The sequence below is a fragment of the Syngnathus acus genome, chromosome 3 (genome assembly GCF_901709675.1).
Source record: "Syngnathus acus chromosome 3, fSynAcu1.2, whole genome shotgun sequence".
Lineage (NCBI taxonomy): Eukaryota > Metazoa > Chordata > Actinopteri > Syngnathiformes > Syngnathidae > Syngnathus > Syngnathus acus.
In genome coordinates this window covers 2,493,075-2,505,092 of record NC_051089.1, presented here as the reverse complement: position 1 = coordinate 2,505,092, position 12,018 = coordinate 2,493,075, and the positions used below count along the sequence as shown (strand labels likewise).

General features: G+C 45.1%; 1 protein-coding gene across 9 annotated transcripts in view; it reads right to left on the bottom strand.

Moving 5' to 3' along the window:
* The window catches only part of nav2a (neuron navigator 2a), an 82,371-nt gene that overhangs the window by 20,491 nt on the left and 49,862 nt on the right, over positions 1–12,018 (bottom strand). For 6 of the 9 annotated variants that reach the window (XM_037246506.1, XM_037246501.1, XM_037246502.1 and 3 more), the window contains 9 exons: positions 11,288–11,360; positions 10,878–11,121; positions 10,636–10,692; positions 9,252–9,385; positions 4,369–5,515; positions 3,982–4,091; positions 3,795–3,903; positions 3,053–3,460; positions 196–318 (listed from right to left, as the gene is read on the bottom strand). In XM_037246506.1, the coding sequence (XP_037102401.1) occupies positions 196–318; positions 3,053–3,460; positions 3,795–3,903; positions 3,982–4,091; positions 4,369–5,515; positions 9,252–9,385; positions 10,636–10,692; positions 10,878–11,121; positions 11,288–11,360 (2,405 nt within the window). Of the gene's footprint in view, positions 1–195; positions 319–3,052; positions 3,461–3,794; positions 3,904–3,981; positions 4,092–4,368; positions 5,516–8,540; positions 8,632–9,251; positions 9,386–10,635; positions 10,693–10,877; positions 11,122–11,287; positions 11,361–12,018 lie in introns of those variants that run through there. The other 3 variants (XM_037246503.1, XM_037246509.1, XM_037246508.1) reach the window with 2 other exon arrangements.

Genomic DNA, 12,018 nt, shown 5'->3' with positions numbered 1-12,018 from the left:
TTTAACCAATTACCATGGGTGATGACTTTGTAGTGTCTAGACATTGCTGAGCGGTTGCTAGGCAACCAGCAGAGACATTTGAGGTCAGAACAATCAAACAAACAAGATCCCCGTGACTTGAGGAACTGATGGACACATAGCAACATTGAAGCAGACCACTTTTGAACCAATCAGAGATCAGTACTGGAGTCTTACCTGTCGGCATCTCCCTGGCCGGACGCCGCGTTTCGATGCAAGGTCTCCCGAACGGCCGACATGCCGTCAGGCAGTCGGTTCAAGCGGCGCGTGTACAGACCCAAACCTCCATCCGTCATGTAGCTGTAAAACACACGCAAAATCACATTCAACACAGACGTTCAAGTGGACTTTGAAGAGCTTCACTTCATCATGTCTGTTACATTTGGCATCTCTGCGCCAGTGAAGAGAACAAACGCTCGAATGTATAATTCTCAAGCGGTTGACAGAAAACAACAGTGGTCCGTCAACGAGCTCGAGGAATATTTGGACGGCCGATGATGCCAAAGGAAAAAAAACAACAATCCAGTAAGCACTACTGTAGATAATCCAAGCATTCATTTCATGAGAAGGATTCTGATTTGACCGTTAAATTGGAGGGTGACCGTTAGCAGCACTTACACAAACATTGGCAGTCGTCAAACTATAACAACATTGACCAATCCGCCAAATATTGGCCCATTTAGGAAACTCCTAATGGAGCTAAATATTGACGCATTTCTCCCAGGTGTAACTCAATCAAATGTTTGCTGATTTAAATTGAGCTTGGACCGTTGGCTAGCTGAAAGCTTTCTGTGTGGGACTCTGATGATCGTGTTTTTACAGTTAAGTGAGTAGAAAAATAATCCCAGGGAGATTTTGAACACTAGAACTCTTTCCCATTCATCTCCGTGTGAAATCTCAGTGAGAGGGTACACAGTGTTTTCTTTGTGTGGCCAAAACTTAAAAAAAAAAAAATTTTAAAATTAAATACAAAATAATAAGATCATAAATTAATAGAAAATTAAAATAAAACACAAAATAATAAAATAAGTTAATAAAATAAGAAAAATATAAAATAAGAAAATATAAGAAATAAAATAAAAAACGAGTCAACTAAAAGATCTTAAAGCCAACACATTGTATGCACACAGAATAAAATATTTTACGAGCGGGACGACAATTCCATAAGGCTTCAAAGGGGTGCTATGAGTGAGCGCAAACACTTTTCTATTTCCCTTTTGGATTGCTGGCAAAAAATATTACAGTAGAGACAATAATATTAAAAAGTAATAAAAACACACTACTTTTTGATCTTACAGAAATAACAGACAGTCTTGCAAGGTTGAGAAGGCTGTCAGCTACACAGGCACATCAATACACATCCCAAAACACACAGAGGGAGCAGTGAGACTCATTCATGTCTGAGAAACCTGTTAACCTGTAACCCACGACAGGCGCAACGTGCCTACACAAGACCGTTTATGGGCTGACTCAGCAGCGGCTCTCCAAAACAAAGCCGTTAATCCAACACAAAGTAACCCAAGTTGGCATGATGATGATAAGACGTACCTTTCAGCTTCAAACATGATGAGTCCAAATCTAGATAAACGTGTCCAGGTTAGTGTTAATCTCCAAATTAAAGTTGTGTCTGTTATAAATTCTGCGCTTCAATTTAGATCTATCATTCTTTGAATTAAAAAAAAATCAGGTGAGGACAGAGTGGATATCATAAGTGAGTGCAGCAAGACTTTTTAAAGCGTGCGGGCTGAATGTGTGCGAGGCGAGTTCTGTTGGTATGCGGCTACACACGCGCTTGTGTCTGTCTGTGAAAGGTGGAGGAGGGGGAGGGAGGGGGAGGACGAGGAGAGCGAGGGGAAGGAGGAGGAGAGCGAGGGGGAGGGATAGGGATCATAGAGGTTGATCGGGCAACTTAGCCCTGAGCTAAAAAGGTTGTTTGGGGGACGGCGGGGGAGTTTGTCAAAGTGCTCAAAGGGCCAGAAGAGCCGGGAGGGAGGGGCGGTGATTTATCTACGTGTAATGCCATCAGTCAAGTTGGGATGGGATGCAAAATCAATTGAGCGATTCGTGCAGGACATCTAAGAACCTGCTTTTGAAATGCGACGGGTGAAAAGCAATTATCAATTCATCTCTCAGCTTTTAACGCTGGATGCAACGATTAATCAATTAATCTGCAAGTACTAATCGATCATCAAATTAATGGATCGTCTACTTATTAATTAGTTAAAAACAGATTAGAACAAAATCTGGACTTGCATTATTATTATTGTCTATTTATCTGTCAGTATTATTATTATTGTCTGTCCATACAAATGTCTAGATTCTAATAAAACATTGATACAAAACCGGGATAGTCATTGGGCAATTTCTTGAACAACAGATATTTAACTTCTTTCACATTGTAGTAATTTGTTGTCAACTTTACATCCGAATTACAATTGGCTACATTTATATTACAAGAGATATAAAGATGGCCAGCCGCTCCTTCCTGTGTAAACATGCCACCTCAGTGCAGAAGAACCAGTTAGTGGATGCTACCATGCTTGTGAAATTGCTAACTGCGAAACAGCCTTCAGGCTGCAAGGGGGTGGTGGCAGCAGTCAGTCTGTGTCTAGTAGAAATGTTTACGCTTCAGGGAAAATCCGCCCACCTAACACACACTCTGTACAGGTACACAGTTTAAAACCCACAACGATTTTTCTCCCAATACCCATTGTAAGCCATTTAATTGTAGAGCTGTACTTGAATTGTGCAGTTACTGTATATGGTTACAGATGTGCTAGTCGTGGCTCTATTATTCCAAGTTTGGGGAAAAAAAAGCTTGTTCCAACATGGGCACTAGCCTACGGCAAGATAACCATGTTATCAATATGTCTGTCTTTGGATGAGACTGGATACTTGTGGGATCTCAGTAATACAGAATGAATGGATCTGGATCAAGTAACATTTGGATCCCAGGCAGGAAGAGTAAGCAAGGTACATTAGCGCCCCCTGCTGGCAATTTATATAATGCCAAGATTTTTTTAAATCCACTCACCCACTGGTGACATCATCCGTGCGAGATGCGTTCTTGCTCAGAACATCTCCATCGCTCATGTATCCGGTGACCTCCACGGCGAGCCCATCAAGGTCCACGTCCTCCCCGGGTCTGTCGGCGAGGTCCCCGCCGCAGAGGCCCCCGCTCCTTCCGGCTAGCTGCCGCCTGAGATGCCCCGGGTACAAGTAGCGTCCAGCTTGGCCACCTGCCACGCGGCCGGCGTATCCGTTCCCCGTGGAAGGGGCGTCGCCGGCTTGGAGGCGAGGGCTGGACTGACCCAGTCGCCATGACGACAAGGAGGGTCTGGCGGAGGTGAGACTTAAGATGCTTTTCCCCCCTGCGCTGCTGTTGCTGCCACCGCCGCTGATGTCGGTGGTGACGCTGCCATCAAAAGTGGTTTCCAAGGTGCTGAGGAGACAGAAGGAACATCTGAATCAAAGTTTTTCAATTCTACATAAAGCACTGAAAAGCAAACCAGCACTAAACTAGATCTGGACAGCTGCGTCAACAAACAGATGTGAGGCCAGAACAGAGGTCGAGAGTCTGTGGCAGAAAATGAGATTAGAGCGAAACCATTTGATCAAAGACAGCATGAAAGACACGGTCGGCGATCAAAGTCAAAGGTCCCCTCAGATGAAGCTTGACAGAACAGACAAGAAAAGCCATGACCATGACGTCAATCAGTCACACCCTCAGACCCGTTAGCTTGTTTAGCTTTTAGCCGTATTCAAAACTAGCGTACCTGTGTGTGACCTGAGTTCCCCGCAGGCTGGACATGGTCTCCTCCAAGTTCTGGCGCAGGTCCGCAATGTTTTTAACAGTCCGCAACCTCCTCGTCTCCGGGTCTTCCCCTGAAAACAAGCAGAACACATCTTGATTTAAAAAATGAAAGAAAAAACAAAATGGCTGCTGTAAACGTGGTCACCAACCCGAAAGGTCCTCGATGGAGGTCTGGTTGTTTTTGCTGAAGGCAATATCCCCGCCTCTTCCTCCTGAGCTGGATTCACTGCTCACAACTTCTTCACCCTCAGTTTGGGATCTACAGGAACATATGAAAGCGGTGCATTTGAGACCCCGTGCGCTAATAAAGACGGATAAACCTGATTAAGAATTAAATCTGCTGTGTTTCCCGTCTTGTGACCGGTGTTCAATATGAATGCTTAGTCCCAAATGCCGGTCAATCATGTGTCATTTTTGTCAAGTGTGGACATGTGAAGTTGTTTTTGCGATTAAGGCCTATATACTAAATAAACTGATCTGTTGCTTTGAGCCGCGCCACCCACAACGGTGCAACCCACCTGTTTCCAACAGCTCACCTGTACATGAAAGGTGCCACGGTGGCCATGTTGGGGTGGGTGTGGTGCTGTTGGGTCTGAGGTAGCTGCACGCTGACTGTGTTGCTGGCCGTGCTCTGCGTGTTGTTTCCTCCGGGCGAGGGGGCGGAGCCGGCCTTCCCTTCGTGCAGGCTGGAGGTAGAGCTTTTGTTGTCCTTTTCCGGATGACCTCGGTGCGTGGTCGGACCCCCGCCGAGCTTCACGCTTCGTGGTCTCTCCCCGGCTTCTTTCGTCCCCGCTGAAGAGGCTTTGCCGCCAATTCCTGGGATTTTGCCTCCTGGCTTTGGTATTCCGCTGTGTGCAGAGGCGGAGCTCTCCTTTTTGGCAACTTTCCCCCCTTTGGGAATGAAGCTGGCAATTTTTGAGGTCTTTTTGTTTGTGTTGTCCATGTCTCCAGCAACAGGTGCTATTTCCTCCTTCAGCTCCTCTCCCCTGAATTCTGTCCTGTCCTGCATGGAGAGACGTTTCCCGACTTCCTTCCCTTTCTCCTTCTCCTTGGCCCGCTCCTTGTCTTTTTCGGGGCCTTTGGCGGAACTCTTTTTGGCAGTCAGAGCCCTGCTGAAAGTGCGCTGGGCAATTCCTCTCAAGGCAATTTTGGGGCTGCTGGCAGTAGTGGCGTTAGAGGTTCCGTTGGTTCCCGGGCGGAGGTTGCCGTCATCTTCCTCGAAGGGGTCGGTATTTGAGCCAATCTCAGCTTTCTCCACCTGCCCGCCAGGCGCAGCGTTGTCACTTCCTCCATTGGACGAGGAGGAGGATTTAGAGCCTCCCTTGCTGTTAAAGAGCTTAAGCTTCTCTAACATTGACTTTTGCGTGACAACCTTAGGAGGAGCTTCAGATCCCAAAGTAGCCTTAGAGGAGGTCTCCTTGTCCTGCTTTGTTGATTGCATGGCGGACGGTGAACCGCTGGTGGAGGAGGCAGCTTGAGAGGCGTGCTTGGAGCTCATGGACTTGCTCCGCCAGGGCTTGCTGTTGCTGCCGGGGTGGGGAATGGCGGTCGAGGGCAACGACGAAGCGGGGGGAATCAACGCGGAGGTGGCGGAGGAGGCGGAGGAGCCGACAGTCACCGAAGGCAATGCCGCGTTTTCATTTGTTATCAGCGATGGCTGAGAGGCCATTCCGTCTGAGGGATCTGAAAAAAAACCCACATAAAAACACTGTAGAGGATTTACATGGAAAGAAAAAGTGCGGATGAGACGAGAACAAATGCTGAAGGGCAGTTTTATTTCACCCTCTACTCACACTGGCCTTATATGGCCTGGAGGTGGCCCGAGCTGGTGCTCCCAAATATGCCATTATTTTCTTTTGCGCAAGCCACCAAAAGTGTTAAAGCCCCCTTTACACTAACAATGACAGGATCCCATCTAAAACAACGAAGAGCAGTCTCAAGTGCTTTCAAGTCTGGCCAAGCAGGCCAAGTCGCTGTCCTCACTCGGCTTTGCACTTATATGGACTGCTTTTATTAAGCGTCTCTCCGTTCTGTTTCCATTTGAAAAATCTTAGGGAAGAATGAAAAGCTTTGAAATCAGCGGTGTCAAACGTAGGAAAGAAAGTTTGGACAGCATTTCGACTCAACTTACCCAGAAGTGCCAGAGTTAAAACAAATAGCTGCAATCTGTTGGCTGAGAGAAATATGTTGTGCTTGGGGCCGCATAGGTCGTCTGTGTGTGTGTGCTGAGCTTAGCCTCCCCTGGCAGCAACATTTGAATATTCAAACACCAACGGCAGAGCACAAGGGAGGGCGTGTTGGCTATAATCCTTCCTAAGTATTGTTTTGCATCAATACACACACTGTGTAACAAAGTCAACATCTGCACACCGCACCAAACATTTGACCCACTTGTTGTTCATCAGATTCCGCAGTTCTTTTTATTCACCTTCATTGATAATAGCCACACGCTTGGAAGCTTTCCTCCCATCCTCTGTTTAGTGAGAGCAGCCCAAAAACAATGCAGCCATTAGAAAGTGTTTAGGGCCCAATTAGCCATGCCGCCAGTTAGCGATAGCGAAAGTGGGTCAGGTTGCTAATCAGTGGCATCCCACTGGATACGGCTAAATGAGAAGAGCACAAGCTGTGATTATGGAGCAGGCAGACACTGGAAAGCCAGGTTGGGAGGAGTGAAACTTTGATGTGGGTCAGAAGGCTCGGTCCGTGCGCTCCATGAATGGGATGATCCTGGGACCGGATTGTGGACATTGGGACAAACGGCTGTTGTCATGACTGAAGCCGATGTCAAGGACTGCTCTAGTTAAGCAGCCGAGTATAAAGGAGACTCGCCAATGATCAACAAAAAAAAAAGGTTTACAGATAAGGGTTGCATAACACAAGAAAATGACAACTGTGGCGGTGTGCACATTTTGCCACATCAGCACAAATAAGTGTGCGGAAGCCCCCCCCTCCCAAAAAAAAAAGTGAAACGTACCCTTAATTAGGTCAGTGACCTCCTGAACCTGAGCAGCTTTGGGGCAAAAGCTCGAAAATAAACATATCACTTCCCAAGACATGTTGAAATAATTAGAACACAACTTAAAGACGCCGGTCGTTAGAAATTAAAATAAAGACTTGAAAATGACAGCTGAATGGTAGTTTGGGGGCAAATCGCAAAACGCTTCTCGCCCAGCCTCCCACGACGTCCGGATATTATCACGACACTGTGGGGAAACGAAAAATGGATGATTCCAAGCTATTTCCTCCGACCTCTTGTCTCACGCACTCTTTCTATGTTCAAAGCATGTAATTTCATGTAAGTGCCAACATGTGCCTGCATGCAAATGCTAACCGTCCGGCGACTTCAAACACTCCAAAGTGTTTATGTATAATCTCCAAACCGTTACAAGGTCGGTGGCCGGACCAATGGCGGACCTCGGAATTGTTGCGCACAAGCAGTAAATGCACAAGTAGCGTTAGCATCGGCTGACAGTGTTTAGATGCCAGTGGCGGTCCGGCTTCTCTTGTGGTCGCTCTGGTCACGAAACGACAGTCATTTGGGCACCGATCCTGGTCACAAAAACATACTATATAAATAAACAAGGTGTCGTGCAGAAGAGGCGTGAGAAATTAAATTAGCTTGGCTTCCATCTTGCCTTGAAATAGAAAAAAGTATAGAGACAAGTTGGAATTTTTTTTACAATAAACAAAATAATCCAATTATCCAAGTATCCAATTATTCCATGAATGGATGAACTGGTCTGACAAAAAAATAGAACCATTAAAATTGTCAAACCAAATAAATGTATGAACGTCTCATATTGTATATATACTAATATAGGCTACACAACAAACTGATGAATAATTAGTTTTCAAAACAGAGACTAATAAAAACAGTTCAAATATTTAAAAATGAAATATTCAAATCAAATATTTAAAAATAAAAATTATTTAAAAAAACATATGGTAATAAAAATTGCTAACAATAGCTCTATTTTTTAAAAGTGAAAACAATTTGAAATTTCGGAATCGACATATGAATTCGATGCACAATTTGTCTTTGCCGCCCACCTAAAATGATATGGCGGTCCATATCTAGCCCTCAAGCCTTGACTTTGACACCTGTGCATTAACCGATGGATCTCACTTCCATCCACATTTCAAGGCACAAAACACAAGGCTCGTGATTGCAGGTGCTCGCCTACTCATCATCATTCCAGATTCCTTCTCTCACCGCTCACTTATTGTGCCCCCAAAAGTGAGAGGGACAGGCAGCCTTTGTGCCAAGACGGAAAAAACTTTGAAGCCTTCCTCCACATGAATAGACTCAAACAGTGATGTTACAGCCCATCAAGGGGCCATTCATTTCATTGTGCAAGCGAACCAGCTTGACAAATTAAGACACACACATCGGTGTGCACGTACACTAACACAAACTGCTCTTTGTCAGCCACTTTCTGTCATTTTGCGTTGATGCGGTGTGGCGAAAACTCAAACCGGCCACTTTCACTTGTAAGGTGTGAGTGAGTCGGTCGGTTCTGGTGTCGGATCCAATGTCACGCGACCCGATACAAGCTGCAGGTGTCGACACCTCACGACACGCATTGTACAATTCACGACAACTTCAAACGAGTCACAAACGTTTCAACAAACCAGTCAAACTGACTCAACCTGCTGCCAACGCTCCAAAGTTTTTGGAAGAACTTTCTACAAGCGTAAGTGAACCAACCTCATGAGTGCTGCAAGATGTCCAAGGAGAGCAGAGAGAGAAGATGGGCAGCAGAGTGCCAAAGCATGACCAGACATCCTCAGGCTGAGAAGGGGCGACGTGCTATGCTGAAGGGGGAGGGGCTTGGCATCATGTCAAAGTGGAGGAGCAATGGGGGGGTGGATGAGGTCCAACCAATAATTACCATCCTACGTGCTGCCAATCAAAGCTGCAGCTCTCATTTTCCAACACTAGCCAATCTCTTCTGCAATGTTTGCATACTCCATTAAAACTTTGGTTGAACATATTTCCATAGCAATGCAGCCACCCGCATATTAATCATTTTTTTAACATAAACTCCAATCCATGCTGCGATATTTTTTCATGTATGACTCCTTCCCACAATTTAACACATGGACAGACTAAACTTGACATCAGTACAATGTTCGTCCCGTGTACGGTCAGAACTTCCCCGTCTAATGCAGGGTAATGCGTTTACACTGTTAACACTAACAGAATCTAAATAAAGCCTTGGCCTAGCGGGTGGCAATAGAATCGATTTAAAGACTGGTCCAACGACAGGCAAGTTAAATTAAAGAAGATTGGAGTCACACAATAACAAGAAAATGTTTTATGGCTGATATGAGATAGCAGATATCGCTTGCACTTTTAATTAAATCCATATCTCAGTGTAACGACTCGAGCGAGTCAAATAAAAAAGTAGACGCCTACCTCTGTTGAGCTGCGAGCTGCCTTTGGTCTTGTCGTTGAAGGCCTGGCTGCGTCTGTTGCCGGCGCTGCCGACCGAGCCTCGTGGAGCGATGTCACCGCCTGCAGTGGACGCCCTCGCCGAGGGGCCGGGAAGTCTGACGAGGACCCGATAAGTGTGAAAGAAATTGAGGTGAAATTAATTCATATGGAAAGAAAATTAACATACATTTTAGATTTGGCGGGGTGATTTGCTTAGAATCAAAACCTTCACTCTTTCTTTTCACACTAATAATGAGACTGTGTTCCAACTTCAAGTTGATGACACATCCATAATCAAACAGGAGGTGGCACTCTTTCAATTTATCCAAACGAGAGCAAGCAAGGACATAATGAAATGTTAATTCATCACGGTGACATCATTCTGAGACTGTCGGGATGATGCAGACAAGCGCTTTATTCATATTATTAAATCTCTCATTTCCGACTTGCCTTTGACTGACTGTACGTGCAAAGTAATAAGCTTTCTCATAAAAAGATGTCATGAGCAATCTGAAATCATAAAGCTTGAACTACAGCAGGATGCGCAAATTGCTGGGTGCCGATTTAAAAAATACAATTTGAGAATGTTAAGAATAATTGGGGTTTTTTCTTTAACAAAAAACAATGATGACCAAAATACCTCATGTTCAACAGTACATATATCAAATCATTCTCAAAAATTAACGAGTCGATAGAAAATGTTGGAATGAATGTCAAACTTATCTTGATTAAATACATGCAGCAGAGAATTCATTTAAAATCATTTTGAGATATTTGAGCTGCCTCTAGAAATAAGAAAACAGTGAACAATGTAAACAAACAGGTTGATCTTAGTCTTGTAGTCCACATATACACCACAAGAGGGAGTAATTGCATGGGTTGAGGGAGCTGGTTTTATCCGGGTGCAGGTGCGATGCAAAATGAATGAGGATTGGGCAGCATGCAAAATAAAAAAACATGCATTCTTTTTTTTTTTTGGGTAAATGCAAAAATCGGAATTTGTTTTTGAATGACGCACCCCATGGATGCACTTTGTCAACACAGTCTGTTAATTATTAATATAATATATGGGAGGCGGGGGGTTGCTTGTGACCTCCCCCAACCACCACAAGCACACACACGCAGACGCACAATTATTGAAGGGTTATCTAAAGGTCTTCCACAGCCCATTTAGCAAGCTCGCCAAATGAGGCATGCCGCTAGACAGACGGAGGAGTCCGAAAATGTAGCCCCGAGGTCTCACTTAGCTTAACGCTAGCACGCATGCGTTTTGGATGCTGCTCGTGGTAGCGACTGCCCTTCGCCACAGACAAGGAAAGAAGAAAAACATCACACTGGGGGCAAACAAAGTGCAGTGGAGGCTAACCTAGAGGTCTTTTTCTGACCAAGGGAAAACTTGAGTAGTTTACTCTGAGAGCCAATCCTAGAGGAGAAGAAAAGAGATATGGCAAAGAGGAAGACAGGTCAGGTCCACATTTATAAATGGCAAGAAGTTGGAGCAGAGAGAGAGATATGAAATGGTGATGGCGAGGATCAAGACAGTGAGTTTACAACCATTCGCTCACTTTGCAATTTACGTGGAGAGAATTTTGGACCCTCAAGCCTCACCTGGACTGCATCTCGGCCTGTGCTGCTTTCTGGACTGCGGGGGCGGGAGTCCCATGCGGACACTGGCTCAGCTGAGCCGGGGCACTGCTCTGCTGGCTCAAAACGGGGTGCGAGGTGCGAGGCTGGGATGTCGGGGCGGGGGCCGGCTGGGGGTTGTGCCTCTGGGACTGCTGCTGTTGCTGTTTGAACCGGGACAGGCTGAAGAAGAGGCCGAGGATGGCTTTTAGATTGCCATTGCGGATCTCTGAGGGTCACATGACAGAAAAGGTGCCACGTTAAAAAAAGATATCTATTTTTTATTATCATTAATTTAATTTAGTAGGATCTCCATCAGCTTTGACAGCTTCCTGAAGTCCAATACCAAAACACACAAACACGACCTTCCAACAATCATCTTTAGATCATTTTACCTTCTGAAGACAATCCCTGAGTGTTGACTCCTTTCGCTGCCAGGAAACTGAGGCAGACGTCAATGTTCTCAATCTGTATTAGGAGACACACACACACACACACACACAAAATCAATGTCAGCATAAAAGAACACTTAGCAATTCGGACAGTGGCGCTTATTACCGGAGGTCACAAAATATGACTCAAAAATAAAGCTTACAATAAATCACATTCAAATCGCTGTAGAAACTCCACAAAGGACAGAGTGATAAAAGAAAAACTAGCAAGGTCATGCTGCTACGCACTGAACACGCCTTCGTCAGGCTCAGCCAAGAGCCAACGGGCAAGTAAGAAGAACAACATAAATTAAGGTGCGCACACACATTGCTGACCTTTGCAGTCACGCAATGAACCATAAAACAAATAAGTCACAGCCAGTAATTTTGCTGCGATCAAAGTTTACCAACGGCGTAAATAACACGTGGACCAAAAGAAAGACACAATCTTTTTCTTTCCGAATGGTCGTCCTCCAGGCTGTTTATCAGTGACAAAAAGTGAATTATAGAATTAATTGCAAAAAGTGAATTATAGATTTGAGTCACTTGATAGTGAATTAATCAATTACATTGATGATCTTGACAAGAGGATGAAAAGAGAAACGAGCGCAATGCTGGTGGGCCCCCAACTTGAGTGGAAACAGTAACGTAACCCACGTCGTCAGTCTGTGACCTCTGACCCCAGAGCAGCTGTT